The sequence below is a fragment of the Notothenia rossii genome, assembly GCF_949606895.1.
Source record: "Notothenia rossii genome assembly, chromosome: 3".
Lineage (NCBI taxonomy): Eukaryota > Metazoa > Chordata > Actinopteri > Perciformes > Nototheniidae > Notothenia > Notothenia rossii.
This window is the reverse complement of record NC_136901.1, coordinates 59,382,292-59,400,547: the sequence shown is the minus strand read 5'-3', so window position 1 is coordinate 59,400,547 and position 18,256 is coordinate 59,382,292. Positions and strand designations below refer to the sequence as shown.

The 18,256-nt window shown below is 42.3% G+C and overlaps 2 protein-coding genes across 2 annotated transcripts in view; one reads left to right on the top strand and one right to left on the bottom strand.

Annotated features, from left to right (window-relative positions):
- The window catches only part of slc7a11 (solute carrier family 7 member 11), a 28,536-nt gene extending 15,126 nt beyond the window's left edge, over nt 1-13,410 (bottom strand). The window contains 4 exon segments of the mRNA XM_079673185.1: nt 1,090-1,215; nt 1,998-2,113; nt 9,437-9,563; nt 12,898-13,410. Coding sequence (XP_079529311.1) covers nt 1,090-1,215; nt 1,998-2,113; nt 9,437-9,563; nt 12,898-13,165 — 637 coding nt within the window. The 5' untranslated portion in view covers nt 13,166-13,410.
- LOC307032987 (general transcription factor II-I repeat domain-containing protein 2-like) overlaps nt 1-18,256 on the top strand; it is a gene marked incomplete at its 3' end in the record, with an annotated part of 97,884 nt that overhangs the window by 65,997 nt on the left and 13,631 nt on the right. The gene's annotated exons all lie outside the window — the stretch shown is intronic.

The window sequence follows — 18,256 nt, the reverse complement described above, 5'->3', positions numbered from 1 at the left end:
GGGTTTTATTTTCAGACACTTTGTGAGTTCCCTGACACACCGGGGACACATATTTAGTATAAAAGAGATCAAAAAGTGCATTTTGCATGATAGGTCCCCTTTAAGGTAAAGTAAATACAGCTCAGCAGGTATCAGGGTCAGAGGAAGACCTAGAGCTGGTCTGCAGCTCAAGAACTCTGAATACTTTAATGAGAGCATTTCCATTAACATGTACTGTATATGATATGTCATGACAATGCTGAATCCAGAAATCCCAATGCATGTGTAAGATTGATGTTCACAGTCAGATGTTGCAGGGAGGTGTTCTGAGGGTGCAGGGCCCCCTGAAGCCCCAGCTGGTTGTTGCTTGTGTGAGCAGCTGTGTCTCACGGCCCGCGTGGCCACGAGGTTATATTTACACTGCATGTTGTTGTGTATGACAAAGGAAGCCATGTTAATTGTTACAGCTGAGCAATTGTTCCTTTTCTCTGTTGCACTCTGTTCCACTGCGAATACCACCCTTCAGAGTAGTTAAACAGCGTAAAATACACAGTTTATGCTATAGCAGGGGTGTCCAAACTACGGCCTGGGGGCCAATTGTGGCCCGTCGTCCATTTTGAATTGGCCCTCATGACATTCAAAAAGTATAATGGAATACGGCCCACTTTTCAAATAAATTCAAGTTTAAAACATTTTCGACTTATTGGTTTGACAAGCTTGAAATATACCCATCATATTTCCCCTTAATAAGCAATCTGAGGCTTCTGTTTTAAGGAATGAGCTGCCAACACTTTTTTTAACAAAATCAATGAAACCCTAAAGAGAGCTCTGATGTATGCTGTTGGTTTTCTTAAAGCATGTTTAAAGCAAGTATCAAGCCTAATGTACGTACATTTGATAGATTTTGCTAATTTATCACTTAACTTATTAGGCAATATACATCACCTCTAGTGAGTGGCCCCCCTTAATGCTTCTTTTTGTATGTGGCCCTCAGGGGAAAAAGTTTGGACACCCCTGTGCTATAGTATATTACTAATAGAGGCCATTAGAGGAGATGCTAATAATGGTGGTGATGATGATGCTGGTGGTGGTGATAGTGAAGGTGCTTACCCTTAAAGAGTTGGTACATTCCAGGCACTATGATGACACCCATGGCCAGCAGCTTGCAGAAGGTGAGGACGATTTGAATCCTAGCTGTCCATGTCACACTCATACTGTTCAGGTACATAACAGAAGCTACAGGGACAGGAATAATATAAATGTTAAAGCAGACCATTTATAAATTAATTACACTTATTTGAACTCCTACCTGTCCTATACTGTGTTTCCAAAACTTTAATTTTCTTAAGGGGATCAACAAAGGTTAATCTTATTTCATTTTATCTTAACTTGTTGAATCTCATCTTATCTTATTCCCATTGTCGATATGCACTGCCATTGCAGCAAGAAGTGTCACCTTCATGGACAAAATCTGAGAGTTAGGATCTAGAAGTCAGGAGGGTTTATGGCAGCAGCAAAAAAAGTGCAGACCAAAGTTTGTGTCTCAGCACAATTCAACAGTTAATGTTTAATGTAGCTGTGTTTGAGTTGTTTGGGGCCTCGGTCAAGAGGAGCTGATGAAATGGGACTTAAATTAAAGCCGCCAAAACCAGTGCTTGTCACCAGTGGGTCTCTTGAAAATATCTTATTTAGTCAATCTTTCTGACTTTTGTAAGTTCTTTGCAATTAATGTGTCTGAAGGTCTTGCAAATGCTGTTAAAGTCATTAACAGAACTTCATCTTTTGCTTGTTTCAAATAAGAACTCGTCTTGTGTCATGTTGGCAAATAGAAAAGACAGAGAGTGACAATTACTGTCTGCCACAGAAATGTAACTGTTTTCAAGTAGAATCATGAAATACATTTTACTGGTATTTTCTTCTCTGTCTATAACTGCACAGAGGTTACAACAAGTCAAACTATTGTAGTATGTTGACATTATTATGATGTTTTAAAGTAATGCTTGTCTAGGTATACATACTGATGCCGATGGCGGTAGCCAGTTTGACCGCCATGGGGGGGACCGCACAGGGCATGAACAGGGGCTCCAGGATGTACTGACCGAACGCCAGAGAGATGACCGCCATAGCTGCAGGCCTGGAGGACACACACACACACACACACACACACACACACACACACACACACACACACACACACACACACACACACACACACACACACACACACACACACACACACACACACACACACACACACACGTAAATTGAAATTGTTCGCTTATAGTGAAGACCCAAACAGAGCTGAATGTGTCCTGAATTCTGAAAACGCGGCAACTACTGTATGTGTGAGCAGTCTGGAATAATATGACACTTGTTAATACTACCGAGCAATTTTACCGCAAATGTAAAATATTCTAAACATTATGAAAAGGTCATGGGGACTGACCAAGTTTGGACTTTTAAAATAAAATTCTCTATAGGGGGCGCTAGAGAGCCTGCTGGCAACTTCAAAGCCTTTTCACTGCAGATTTTCGCCAGTCCCAATGTCTGTGCGAAATGTTCCTGCGTTTTCCAGCAGCCTAAGACCCTCGAGCTCCCCCTAAACAGCAGAAAAATATGAATCTGCTCCAAAGACAGAGGTGGCTTGCTCTTCGTCTCTAGTTCACCGTCGGGTCTTTGGCACATGTGTGCCCTGGCCCTAATAAAGATGTGTATGCAAGGGTGTAACTTTGGTAACCATCTAAATGTAGAGAAGACTGATGGTGTGGTACCCAATGGCAGTGGGTGAACAAAGGCCGATAGTTATCCACAATGCACCCATATCTCAGGTTAGCTGCCAAAAAAACCTGAGAGTTCACATTGATAGTGCACTAAGCTGAAGGGTCCATGTTGATAGTGCACTAAGGGGCCTACAGAGTAGAGCAGAAGTTCATGCTTTTCTTTACCACGCAGTGATGGAGAGCATCATCAGCTCACAGTCTGCATGATAACCTCACACTGCAGCTGAATCAAGATTGTTCGCCTAAGGCAGACTGCCAAGAAAATGATGGGGGTTAAAAAACACCCATCCCCCCCTAAAGATGTATGAGCAGTCACTCATTAGAGAGGCACAACAAATGACATCTGATCCCCCCAACATCCTCCACCGAGAGCTCCGGATCTGACCTTCAGGTAGGAGACTCAGGTTCCTAACACACACTGCCAGGGTCCTTTCAGCTTCTCAAGAACAAATGTAGTGTGCAGTTTAAATGTTGGCCATGAGGGTTGTGAGGTGACCATTCTCAGTAGGTTGTATGTGTATACGTGTATATGCAAACTGTGTACATGTACATAAGTCATGTGAGAATATGCTATTGGCTTTTATCATGCACTATGTAGTATTTAAGATTTTTCTATCTTTTGTGGAACTGCAGAATGAGTCCAAAACAGATTTCCTTACGGGTACGTATATGGTATTATTTCATATCGTATGTTACCTAACTTGCTTACATAGTCGAAACATTAAACTGTGGTATTCTAGGTTATGTTTTTTTGAGCCATCCTGTCCTCCCACCTACGTTATGCATTACCACCAAGTCACTGGATGTCCTCCTCTGCTCCTATTATTCTAACTATACGGCCGCTATAGGTTCACTGTCTCGTATTTGTATCGGCAACATCGTAAATAGAATGTCTTTCTGAGCGGGTGTAGTTGTAGTTCTATTGCCCCTTAGAGCCCAACATTGATAACAATTGTTCTTGTACTCAGCATACATATGTAATGTTCTTATTTCGAATATAGTAAACTAAATGTTGACAGTTCAGCTATTTCCATGAAGAGCAATAAAGGAATATCTCCACGTCTAAAGCCTGTGACAGCATTTCACAGGTGAAGGAAACTAGCCATTGAGTGGACTGGTTCCAGGTTTTATTGTAGTCATTACTATTGTATAAGGTCAAAAAATAAATTACACTTTTCCAATCCCATTATTTTCAGAAGGCAGATAAATCATTACATAACAACTACAAAAGAATAATAACATAGTGCAAATATATGTCCACTATCTTCTTAAAACTGAGTGTTTGTAAATATTCTGCAAACATGTGTTAAGCCCAGTTTCCACAATGACAGGAGACCTGAGCCTACCATAACACACTCTGAAGTGGCAGCCCTCAAAATGTACTCATTCAGCACATATGATGGTGCAGTGTTTGTTTGTTTGTTTGTTTGTTTGTGTGTGTGCGTGCGTGCGTGCGTTTGTGTGATGGGCAGCTAAAGGCTTGGCTCAATAAGAATGAAATAACGTTGGCTGTGCCTCAGGCTTATCTTATAGCTCATCAGTGTTTCCCTCTTCTTTTCCCACAGCAGCACTGAGCTGCTGAAGCCGGGGAAATCTGTGCGTCTCCCTCGCTCTTGTTTTCATTTGCGGTTCCCACCTCTGTTCATTTCCCATGCTTTCATTGAGTCCCATTAGCCCGAGGTCAGCATAAAATTGGGCAGCTCAGTATAGCCACTAGACTGTTTTCACCACTCACCTTGGCTGTGTACATGCACAGAGAATGCTCTCACCTCACAGCTCGGAACTACACTGAACAAAAATATAAATGCAACACTTTTGTTTTTGCTCCCATTTTTCATGAGATGAACTCAAAGATCTAAAACATTTTCTATACTGTATACACATAATAACCATTTCTCTCAAATATTGTTCACAAATCTGAAAAACACTGTGATAGTGAGCACTTCTCCTTTGCCGAGATAATCCATCCCACCTCACAGGTGTGGCATATCAAGATGCTGATTAGACAGCATGTTTATTGCACAGGTGTGCCTTAGGCTGGCCACAATAAAAGGCCACTCTGAAACGTGCAGTTTTGCTTTATTGAGGTAGTCTGGGGGGGTCCAAAAAGCCTAGGGTTAAACCCTAACCCTAACATGTCACCCATCTCCTTCGCATAGAGTTGATCAGGTTGTTGATTGTGGCCTGTGGAATGTTGGTCCACTCCTCTTCAATGACTGTGCGAAGTTGCTGGATATTGGCAGGAACTGGAACACGCTGTCGTATACGCTGATCTAGAGCATCCCAAACATGCTCAATGGGTGACATGTTAGGGTTAGGGTTAGGGTTTAACCCGAGGATTTTCGCACCCCCCCAGACCCCCCCCAATAAAGCAAAACTGCACGTTTCAGAGTGGCCTTTTATTGTGGCCAGCCTAAGGCACACCTGTGCAATAATTATGCTGTCTAATCAGCATCTTGATATGCCACACCTGTGAGGTGGGATGGATTATCTCGGCAAAGGAGAAGTGCTCACTATCACAGATTTTTTCAGATTTGTGAACAATATTTGAGAGAAATTGTTATTTTGTGTATATAGAAAATGTTTTAGACCTTTGAGTTCATCTCATTAAAAATGGGAGCAAAAACAAAAGTGTTGCATTTATATTTTTGTTCAGTGTATTATGGGATCTCAGGATTTCTGTTACCTCTAAGCAGTGTTTAAACTAGTGCTGGGCAACAATACAAATATTTTATCGCATTATTTTTCTGCGATTCATCGCATTGTTAAGGGCAAAATTCAATAATGAATTCAAAAGTAGAGTATTGCGTACTTTTCTTTTAAAAGTACTGCTATATGAACAAATTTGCAATTTTGGTTTGCAAACACTGTAAACAATAAGGTGCTATTTAACAGCAGTATTCCCTTACACAGATGCAGTTAAAAAAATTATTGTGAATCTCAACTTCAACATTAATTAATGTGGTCAAATCCAATATAAAACCAAAGCTATTTGCCACTGCCAGGGCTTTAAGGTGTTATCTAGTTTGTTATAGAAGTTCCCCTCTGAGCCCAGAGATAAGAAAACTCAACTTTGCAGTGGTTAAAATAACTCTTCTTCCATCAACTCCGCCGTCTGGAGAGATGTGAAATGTCCATATCAGAGTTCGGTACCTTTCTCCATGGTTGAGGTCGAATTGTCCAAAAATCAGCTCCTATCGTCTTTTCCTATCCACCTTGACCTCTGTGAGAAACTTACACGGTTAAAGAATAGTGGTTGGGAGAATTCAAAAGGTCTTGGGAAAAGAGACTGGGCCTCAAGAGAATCCGACTGCACTTACACTAAGTGCCGAGATAACCTGCTGTATGCACATATAGATAGTAAGCAATGTGCGATTATAGTGTTGTTCTATGCAGGCTTTATGAATTTGGACAACAGCGATAAATATACTCTTCATCAGGTTGGAACTGAAATGTATTTGATAATTTCAGTAAAAGAGTAACGCTCATATTTCTCTTTTTGATTAATATAGTGTTGAACGTTCAAAACCAAGCACTTAAGCAAGTAACGGTATAAGTTGTTAAATGCTCAATAAGCACCGTAACTTTCATGATATAATTTCTCTGTCACGATCGGTTGTTTCCGTGAACGGCAGAATGTGGTGTCATGGTAAATGTTTCGGCCGCAAGGCATTGTGGGAAAGTATTGTCTCCTTTCCTTTCGTAAAGGAAGGTCCAGTGTTTCCTAAGCTAAAGGAGGTTATAAAGGAAGTTTCAAAGCTCCTTTCCTATCATCTACCAGGGGTTTTCAAAGTGTGGGAAGGTGAGCCTCCCCTCAGAGAACATAAGAACAGCCGCGCCCCCCCACCCAATTATTATTGTTATTATTATTATTATAATAATAGGGAGGCTGTGTGGACTAGTGTGTTGGTGTTGGGATCAGGGGAGCACACGTTCAAACCCCCCTGCAATCAAAATGTCGTTGTGTCCCTGGGCAAGACACTTCACCCCAGATTGCTCCTGTGGGGATTGTCCATAGTATTGAGTATGTAAGTCGCTTTGGATAAAAGCGTCTAACAAGTAACATGTAATATTATTGTTGTTGTTGCTATAATGCAGGGATATTATTATCCAATGGAAAGTCCTTACCTACTGGCCTGGTTAAATGAAAGAGGTTACTTTTTTTTGGCTGGGCAGTGTAGTTTTACACACCGTCTTATTTGACTTTCTCAGGACATAAAACTGTTTTTTGGGGGCAGACCCCCACAAAGAAAAAAAATATTTACACACGTAAGGTCATCATCTTAACAGTTTTTTATGCTCATAGAGTCGTCCGTGAGCAGAGCATCAAGTTGGCATGCCTATTACGGCCCCTACACACGGCGGCGTGCGTTGCCGCTTGGCAGTGGGCGTGTCTTGAGCTTGGGGAGTTTACGCGAGCAACGCGACCAATAACCAATCACAAACTCTCCTTTCAATTGCATAAAAGGTTTTACATGTCACATTTCATATGATGAACATTTATGACATTAATGTCTATGGTGCTATTTTACGCAACATTCCATGCTGGCTAAATACTGTCTATGCCTGCTAGCTGTCCATTCAAACGAAGTACACTGGATATAAACTCCACAAACAGGCAAAAACCTACCAGTTTCACCCACTGTCTCTGCCACCTCCCTCCATTCCTGGCTCCTCCAGTTTGTATCCCGGTAGGTGAAAAGGGACTGATCATAAAGCACCGGGTGATTCCCTATTGCTACGATTATTTTCTCCTCCATTTTTTGGCATATGAGGAAATGAACTGCGGTCTGCCTCTCCCAGCATACACACGGTTTGATTGGCTACTGCTTGTACTGGCAGATTTGCACAAGCGGGATTTAATTGGCTGACGCCTCCGTCGAAGCGTCAAAAGTAGAACATTGCTCTACTTTTGCAGCGAGCACCGTGAGAGAAGCTACGCTTTGCTCCCACAATACAGTTCGGCAAAATGTGACGTCACCCCATTCAAAGTGAATGGACAGAAGCGTTGAAGAGTCTTACAGCTGAATGCGGCGATTACCATGTTGTTCAGCAAAACGCCTCACAAACTCATTAAGATCCAAAGCTTTAGTGCGTTTTGATTCAATGCTGAGTACAGCCAAACTTGACAGTCTCTCCTCTGTCATTCTAGACCGCAAATACGGTATCCTCATTCCTTCCGTCTACTTGGGTCTGAATACTTCTCGTTCAAATGAAATCGCCGCCAATAACATTTCCACGCTCGCACCAGGGCCGGGGGAGGGGTTACAAGGCTCGCGTCTTGTGCTGCATTCACTTGCACTCGGACATTAGGGGTTTTCTCTCATAAATGTCGGATGAGCCACAACTTTTATTTCAAAACAAAGCTGCCAACTGGGTTGGCAGCTGGGGTGGCAAGGCTATTTTTAGGGTGGCAGTTGCCACCCCATGCCACCTCGCTAGATCCGCCCCTGGTTGACCGGTACTTGCTTTTGATCAAAGTCAATGCGGAAAACCCGCACTCACACAGGTAGGCGGTGGTGAAGGGAATGAGCACTTTTACAGCCTTGTTGGCGAGATGGGGGAACTCGGTCTCCACAGACAGCCAAAAGTGTGCAAGTGACATTTTCTGCCAGACGCTGTTTCCTCTTTCACTTCAGGTAACTTCACAAAAAATCGATCCATGTTGCCGCTCGCATTAAGTTAGCTGAAGTTAACTTAGATTTCACTGTTTCTCGTAATTTTTTTCTCACGCTGTGCCTCCCCTGAAGCTCTCTGGCGCCCCCCCGGGGAGGCGCGCCTCACACATTGAAAACCGCTGATCTAGAGAATTCGAACGGCTCTTATCATGGCTGCCACTGAGGTACTTCTAGGTCATCTCACTAAGTTAGGAACCTTCCTAAGCTAAACTGACAATTCCAACGAGACCCATGTTTCTACCTGCCAGTTATTTTCTGTTTCTGTTCATCTGAGCACTGCTGCAGTCTTAGTCCCGCCCCCTATGCTCTCATTGGTTGAGACAAGTGATGACGCCCATCCTAAGCAAATACTGATCATCATCCCACCACTGACCTTTGGCTGGGAACCCCATGAGCCACATGGGCTTTGGAAACAGACAGGCCCTCAATGAAAAGACTTGATTCTTTTGCAGAATCCATGCGAACCATGCCATTGTTGGTTTGAACAAACATATAGCTGCCAATAGCTCAAAGTAAGTCATACTCAAGGCCTCACATGATGGATTATGGGTGAACATATTCCCCTTTGGCTGGAGTGGATTTCATGATAAGCATCTCAGAAAATAACCTGGTTTCACTGTATTATACTGTTGGTATGATTATCATGATAGGTATTATCAACAGTTACAATGACCCTTAAAGGAATGATAAACCTGAACTAAAGGGGCTCTTTAGTGCTTCAGAGCAGGTGGAGCACCGTGAGTTATCTGCTGCTGGAAACCAGCATGTTGAGAGGGCAGAGAGTGAACCCAAAGAGGGAAGATGTGGGCCCTAAAACTGAAACAATGAACTGAGTAATGTTAAGAAGCTCCATACAACTGCTGTAGTATTAGGTAATCATTTTGAGTGGAGATATTATTACAATAAGTCCCTTTTACATGACACATAGTGGGCAGACCTAATGTTGATGAATGCAGTTTTATGGCTAGGTTCAGTGAGGATTAAGGAGGCATACATTACCTGATAGCAATGAGCTCGGCCCATAGCCTTATGAAGGCCATCTGAGGTCCAAAGGCTTCCAGTATGTATGTGTAGTGTCCACCAGACTTCTTTATACAGGTCCCCAGTTCAGCGTAGGACAGGGCCCCTGCAGGGACAGAGGGGGAGGGTTATCTCTGGCTCTCTAACAACAAAGTGGGTTAAAGTGTCTCAGCCACATCTTCCCTGGCCCCCATGATCAGCCACACATGACTGTGGGAGCCCCCATAACTCAGAAAAACAGATGTAGGTGGACATATTTCAATTATAAGTTAAGGGAGTACGAGTTATGGAAAGCGGGACAGGGGTTAAGGAAGGGTATTTGAGGATAATGTTGCTTGGACCTTTCATTACTGTGCAGAAACTAAAGGATTTAAGGATCCTGCAACAATATTTTCTTGAAAACCCAGATGTGCCTGGCATTACTTCAGTCCTCCTATAGTTTTATAATGTTTTCCCAGGTTTATAATTGAATCAAGAGGTGCTTTCACACCGGAGTACTTTTCCCAGGAACTAGGCCGATCGTTCTTGGGATTTTGGTTTCACACCAAAAAGATCTGGAACTAGAACCTAGTTTGCGCAAACCTTTTCACCCCCAGATAGTCCCTGCTAGAGAGTAGGTACTTTCCTGGGGAGGAAGTGGTTTGTGGGTGTGTCGGTCACACTAACAATTTCTGATTGGCTGGGCGAATTGCAAACCACGCCCCGTAACACTCCGAAAGGTTTTGTGAAGCTGCCATTTTATTTGCTCGCATTATTAGCATTAGCCTATCGCACCAACAGAGATAGACTAACTTATGCAACACAAAATAAAACATGGGAGCGGTGGAGTGATGTGGAGTTGTCGGTGCTTGTGGCGATTTACTCGGAGGACGCTACCCAGCAGCTTCTACTGAAGCCAGTCCCAAACTCCGGGGGACTCCGGGACTTCGGGTGGCAGTATACGGCGTGAGGTTGTTTGCGGCCTGCCAGTAAAGCCGAAGAAGAAGAAGTGACGTCAGCGGCTTAATTTGCCTAATCCTCCCTCAGGGACTTATTCCGGTGTGAACACGATCTACTAGGACAGTTTCAGGGACTAAAGAGTTCGGGGGACTAAGTTCCGGGAACTAAGTACCGCAAAGTACTTGTTGTGAAAGCTGCTAAGTTGCTACATGTACTTTATGATCCACACCAGAGTCTCAGGGAGCAGGTTGGGTAGAGGAAGCCTGGAGAAAGAAACTCTCTGTGGTAGGATGAGGCAACAAAGCCTACGGTGAGGTTAGTGAAAGATTGTTGACTTAGTTAAATGTAGTTTAATAGTGCCTCATGCCTGAAAACACTGCTGGCTTTTTCTGTGTTAAAACAGACCATGATGTTCCTCTAGCCTTAACCAAGTGCTGTGAGAGCCCAAAAATATGCAATAATGCTGAAATCAGCAGATAATATATAGTATAGATTGTTTAAATATATGTTGTCATTGAACATTTTACTTATAAGTTTAGTATCAACATTTTGTCAACAGTTCCTCACTATAGTTACCAGCATAGTGAACCCGGAAATGTTGAGTACACCAACGTTTTATGTTAGAAATGTATAGTAGGGTCCCCAGCACAACAGAAACTGTCTGATGCTAACCTGCATATGTTGGGCAATTAGCATAAATGGTCTTATTTAAAAATGAATGGCATTAAAGCCTATGTAAACAATAGTTTAAAAACGACAACATGTGTGTGCACCACATGTGTTTGTTAACTTTAACGTCAGTGCATGTTAGTTAACATAAATATATTCGTATGGTTAGCTAACTCGCGTTTTATTTCAATCTAATTCACCACCAGAAGACCATAATCTATATCATAATCTATATCCTCAATAATAATCAAATGTTCACAAGTCTCAATAGATCTTCAACTAAAGGCCAAATTAAATGTATGGACATTGCTTTATGTTTGGCTATAATGCACAACAGTAACATGGACATCTGACTCTCCTCTCCTCATTGATAAATGGTCTTTAGAAAGGAACAGTTGTATTCCTCTTGAAAATATCACATATAGTCTTAGAAAAGGATATAACACCTTTCTGAAGATCTGGCAGCCTTATTTAGAGTTTATAGGTGCATCACTTACGCCACCATAGGTATATCATCTGATTAACCAACAGGCCTCTGGATATACAGTAGCACTGTGTATGTGTAGTATCTCGCTGTGTTTTGATCTACGCACAGACTTTTGTTTGTCTTTTGTTTTGTTATTTGGGGGGAGGGGGGTTGCTTTGCGTTTTATGCTACATGTTTTTTGTTATGTTTGATTGTTACATAAACCTGAAAATTATAAATAAAATATTCAAAAACAAATTGCCTTACATATAAAGTTCATCAAATGCAGAGCCTGCTTATTAATGTGTGGTTCAGGAAACCATTGTTACACTGATGTTTTCAGCTATCGATGTTACTTAATGGTCATTTGTTTGATTTTCGAAGGCAATCATGCCATCTTGCTGTCTCTATCATTCTGCACAAACACACACACAGACACACAAACACACACACACAGACAGACAGACAGACAGACAGACAGACAGACACACACACACACACAAATTATTTTGTTGGGTTGATAATAATTGGATCCCACAATTTTAAATAAAGTAGCAAGTCTACAATGTAGCCTAGGCGTTTTTTTCCCTCTCCCCACTTTGTTTTCTCTTTGCTTGTCTCGTAAATGGTGGTTGTTCAGTGTTGAAACATACATTATTACCATTTGAAATAAAATATCTTTAATGTTCTATTACTATAAAGTGAGGTCCAGTTACCAGTAACTCTATAAAACAGTTCGGAGTTATAGTTACTTTTTACTTAAGTACATTTCGAAGCCCATACTTCTTTACTTTTGCTTGAATAAAACTATAGAGTAGCATTAAATAAAAAAATGTACCCCACAAATGTATTTAAATACAGAACTTGATTAAATGTACTTAGTAACTTTCTACCACTGGTCCACATGTTACAATAAGGAAGCACCTGTCTGTTATTGGATTATTATTATTATTATTATGAGAACCAATAAAAAGGGGGGGTGTGTAATTTTCAAACTTGAAGGACGGTGTGCATGTCTGTATGTGTTTACTGATCCTTCTTTGATGGCATAGCCGTCTTTCCTCTTTTCCCTGCCAAGAGTGCAACCGGGTGCCTCAGCCCTGGATCCCTGATCACAATATGTGACAGTTGTTTGGTTTGATCTTGAGCCCAAGATTCACTTGGTTTTTCACAGTTAATACTAAACAAGCTTAGCCCGAGCGTTTGGTAAGTTATAGGACGTTCCTGGGAAGAAAGAACTTCTGGAGTGTCACATACTTGGACTTCTTTTTATAATTTTCTTTATTCATTCTCTACCAAGTGATTGTAGCTGCTCTCAAAGACATGTGTTCGCCCCCCCTCCCCCCCTCCATCTGAAGCTACTCACCAAAGAGGGACAGCACCCCACAGCCGATCCACACCACCAGGGACATTCCTATACTGCCCGAGTGCTTCAGGATGCCCTTTGGAGAGATGAAGATCCCCGCTCCGATGATGATGCCGATGATGATGGAGATCCCCCGCAGAAGGGTCACCTTCTTCCCCAGTCCCACTTTCCCGCCGTCCTTGAAAAGCAGCTCCCCCCCAGGATCAGATTGAGTCCCATCTCCTGACAGTTGTCCATCCTTTCCTGCAGCTGCATATCTGTTGCTCATTCTTTAAACAGGGCACACTCACTACCTCTCTTTTTAAGAATGTGCTCCCCCGGGACAGCATCAGTAACTAAACTAAACTCTCTCTCTGTCTTTACCTCTCTCTCTCTCTCTCTCTCTCTCTCTCTCTCTCTCTCTCTCTCTCTCTCTCTCTCTCTCTCTCTCTCTCACAGACACAAATCCCTCTCTCCCTCTCTCGCCCTGGAGGCCTGCTCTTCACCGCTCTAAATTAAAACTTGTTTTTTCTTGTTCCTCTTATTAGTCACCTCCCCCACATGCGTGCCTCTGACAACACAACCCCCCCTTTCTGTTTTGTCTTTTGCCCTGGTTCAATTCAAAACCTGATGCTGATACCTTTACTCCAGTCCCATTCAACCTCAGACTCACAGACTGGGTGTTTTACATACTAACAGTAACCCCCCCCCCCCCCCCCATCAGTAACAACCACTCAAAGGAAACAAATCCTGCAAACTAGTTCAGGCAGTCAACTGAAAACCTAAATGACACATAGTCTACTTGTGACATTCCTTACCTCCCTCATACTGCCAGTGGTGGGAAGTAACTAAGTACATGTACTCAAGTTCTCTATGGCATGACTTTTTATTTTGGGACGAAAAAAAATTTTCACCATGTGTTTTAGGAGCTTAGGGGTCCCTGATATGATATACATTTTAAAATGTGACCCCCCCACACCCCTGTCTGTCTGTACGTGTGTCTGTGCGTGTGTGTGTCTGTGACCCCCTGATCCAAACACCAACGCACAACCCACTGCGCCACACACCACCTAAGTACACAAAAGATAGTATAAGTATAGGATCTGAGTACTTGCAACACTGCATACCACCAACCAAACACATTCTCTGTAATATTGAAATGTACTTACTCCACTTCTAATAAACTCTCCCCTGTTGCAAAACTTTCCGGCCACTGATGAGCACTCTGGTGTGAACTCAGAGTGAATCACTGAGGGAGTGCTGGGACCTCAGAGAATCGTTTTACAGAAGGACTTTGGCATTGAATTTATCCAGCGTCTTTATCTGAAACTCTGTTTGGCAAATGATGTGGTCACCTGAGCAACAGACTGTGCTGGGGTGGGGGAAGTGCTGGTTGTCCCTCAGCAGTGGGCCTTTCAACATGACTCCAATCACATAATAAAATGAATATAGTTAAGGTTCCCACAGTCCCCAGGAAATCTCAAACTTGAGAATTGGGGAAGCAAGGACTGGCATCAAACAATATCTTCATGGAATATATTCATATTGCATCATGGGACATTACTGCAGCTTTTATTATTATTATTATTATTATTATAGTATTTATTATGAATAAACATTAATATGATTTGATTGTGCAGTACAGGGTTGACGTTATAGAAGCATTTAAACACAAGGAGACCATGCAAACCAAAAATCAATTTATAACCACAATCATTCAAAGTAGCAGTGATAAAACCTCTTCTTAAAAAGCACAACCTCGATCCAGAGGTTTTAGCCAACTATAGACCTATTTCTAATCTTCCGTTCCTCTCAAAAATTCTTGAGAAAGCGGTCATAAAACAGTTGTGTGATTACTTAAAAAACAATGATTTATTTCAAGATTTTCAGTCTGGCTTTAGAACACATCAAAGCACAGAGACAGCTCTGGTTAAAGTCACAAATGACCTAATAGCTTCAGACAAAGGACTTGTCTCTATTCTTGTCTTGCTCGATCTCAGTGCTGCATTTGATAGTATCGACCATGACACCCTATTGCAAAGACTAGAGCACTTAGTTGGCATCAAGGGAACTGCTTTAGGCTGGTTTAGGTCCTATCTAACTGAACGCTCTCAGTTTGTGTGTGTCAACGATGAATCTTCCATGCAAACCAAAGTTAGCCATGGAGTGCCACAGGGCTCAGTGCTTGGACCTATTTTGTTCACATTATATACATGTATGCTTCCATTAGGCAATATTATCTGTCAAACGATTAACATTTTTAATCAGATTAATCACAGCTTAAAAATGTATTAATCATGATTAATCACCATTCGAACTATGTCCAAAATATGCCATTTATTTATGTATATTGTTGTGGGAATGGAAAGATAAATTAAAGAAGGTGGGTATATCCATTTAACATACAGTATGTATGTATGTTTATTATAACTAGAGCTGTCAGTCGATTAAAATAGTTAATCGCGATTAATCGCAAATTAATCGCACATTTTTTATCTGTTCTAAATGTTCCTTAGAGGGATATTTTTCAAGTTTTTAATACTCTTATCAACATATGAGTGGACAAATATGCTTTATGCAAATGTTTGTTTATTATCATTTGATCAATGACAAATATTCTCATGAATATTAAACATAACACCCTCTGAACATTACAAATATCCGCCTCAATTCAACCTGGAACCTCTCTCATACAATACAACAATACAATACAGTGTGTGTGTGTGTGTGTGTGTGTGTGCGCGCGCGCGTGCGTGTGTGTAGAGACACTGTGATGGATCGTTGGAGCTATGTGTAACTCAAGGCATATGCTCGAACGGGAGCTGCCTGGATGCTGCAATCATGTTGCGCGCACTATCCGTGCTGAGTGTGCTGACTTTTCGTACAATGTCCAACTGTCTGGCAGCCAGGTATAAATTAGACAGTTATTAACGGCATATATATATTGTACATATAGCACATATTGCACATAGTTGATTGGTATTTAGCAGCAAGGGGTGATATAGTCTGTGTTGTGGTGTGTGTAGGGGAGGGAGGGGGTCTACTAGGGGCTGTGCTGGTTGTCCGACCGCTGCAGGAAGGAAGGACCTGGGGTATCTCTCCGTGAGACAGCGGGGGTGCAGCAGCTTGTAGTTAGGGCTGATTAGATTCAGTCCCTAGTTTTGCTGCTATAGGCTTAGACTGTCGGGGGACACCTTACTTCTTCCTTCTATCTGTCTGTACCTGTGTACTCTCATGTTCCCAGCTTCTCCCAAATTTCTTTTTGGTGTCTATCTACGCCGGGATCCTGAGTTGTGGCTGATCCTGTTGCTGCGGTCCTGTGTCCTGGATCCTGAGCACTGGATCCTGCATCCTGAGTCCTGGATCCTGAGTCCTGGATTTCAAGTCGTGGCTGAACCTGTCACTGTGGTCCTGCCTGACTTTCATCATACTACTTCCCTGATGGCTCCCACAGGATTGTTGACATCCTCGTGGATTCATCTTATTATTATAGACACATGCATTTCCAAACATCTGGTCTACCTATGTTGTAAATGTATTATCTTTTCGACTTACACACAGCATCTATTGCACGTCTCCCTGAGGTTTCTCCCATTTTCCCCTTTAAACTTTGGGGCTTTTCCTTTGGAAGTTTTTCCTTGTACGATGTGAGGGTCTAAGGACAGAGGGTGTCATATTGTCATACTGATATTCTGTACAAACTGTGAAGTCCACTGAGACAAATGTAACATTTGTGATATTGGGCTACACAAATAAACATTGATTGATTGATTGATTGATTGATTGATTATAAAATACCTTGCAGGTTGGCTAAAATCAACTATGGCTCCAAAACAAGAGAGCCTAAAATATAACAAATGTTCAGATAAAAAAGAAAATATTATTTCTAATAATGTCCTACAAGTGCTTCATTGTCATTGTAAATGTGTTGTGATGACATCATCAGGGTTAAAGAAGACATTACAGACTGGGATGAGTTAACTGAACTTTGTGTTTTGATATGCTAATTAACTAGCTTTCAGCTAAATGTATAGACTAAAACATACAATAAGGGAATTAAACTGTGGTATTAATGGAAACTATAAGGCAAGGTCAAAAACATTTCCCAATTTGGGATCCATAAAGTATATCTTATCTTAAGTATACCTTATTAAAGTATATCTTATCTTACTAATTCCTCCGAATGTATGTGAATGTACTGTAATAGCACAGTATTTACAGAACAGTATTTATAGCACCGTAAGGCCTCAATACATTAAAGGCCTCAGATATATACAGATCCTGTCTCTGAAGTGTTTGTCTGAAACACCAAACAGATCATTGAAGCATCCCATAATCCTTTCAGCCCTGTTCCAAAAGTGCTGTGTCCCCTCAGGATTATGATTGGATGCTTGAAGCCTACCCCTGTGTCCCTCTTGCCAGTCCTCACGGGAATAGCTCCGGCCGGCCTCCGACGGGAGGCTGCCACCCTCGCGCTGGCCAGAAAAACCCAAAAGCATGACTGGCACATCCTGCATAACACGACAACGAGAGCAGCGCCCCTAAGTAGGCTCAAGTCCCGCCTCCCCTTCAACAAGGCAGCATAAGAGATTCTCAATTCCACCTCTGAGGACCTCTCCAGAGTTGCATGGTTGGCGGCTGCTTGGAAGCAGGAGTGGGAGATAACCGGGCCCTCCCGCATCCATCGCTACATCTGGGACCCAGGAGATGGGGCCATAGGAGGAGACGACCTACCAGGCCGGCAATGGACCACACTAAACCGCCTACGAACTGGGGTCGGTCGCTTCAAAACATCAATGAAGAAGTGGGGCCTAGCAGACAGTTCTGCATTCGAGTGCGGTGACCCTGAACAAACAGCCGAACATATAATAACCACCTGCCCTTTATATAGACCACCCTCGGAAGCCAGTCTCTTCGACTTAGGACCAGAGATGCGGGCATGGCTACACGACACCGAGTTGGACCTCTGACGTTACACGAAAGAAGAAGAAGTGCTGTGTCCACCTAATGAATATCATAATCCAACACATTTAATGTCCAAACTCTGTGTCTGCTCTCCAACAACTCCTGAGAATATTTCTGGATCTTTAGACGCTGAGTTGGTCACTTTGTTCACTAGCGAGCTGCTAACTGTGTATGGCTGCTGTTCGCTGCCGAGGTGGAAGTGTTGGAGGATTTTTAGAGCTTTCTCCCAGCTGCCCCTGCTGCGGGAAACCAGGTTGATAAGTGAAATAAAAAATCTAAACACTGAAGATGCTAAAATGTCTCATAAAGCCGTTGGTTGGTGATACTGTGTGATTGTCACTACATAACATACACACTTTACACATTGATTCTTTGTTCACATGTAACATTTGCAGTGCAGCAGTTTTTGAGAAAA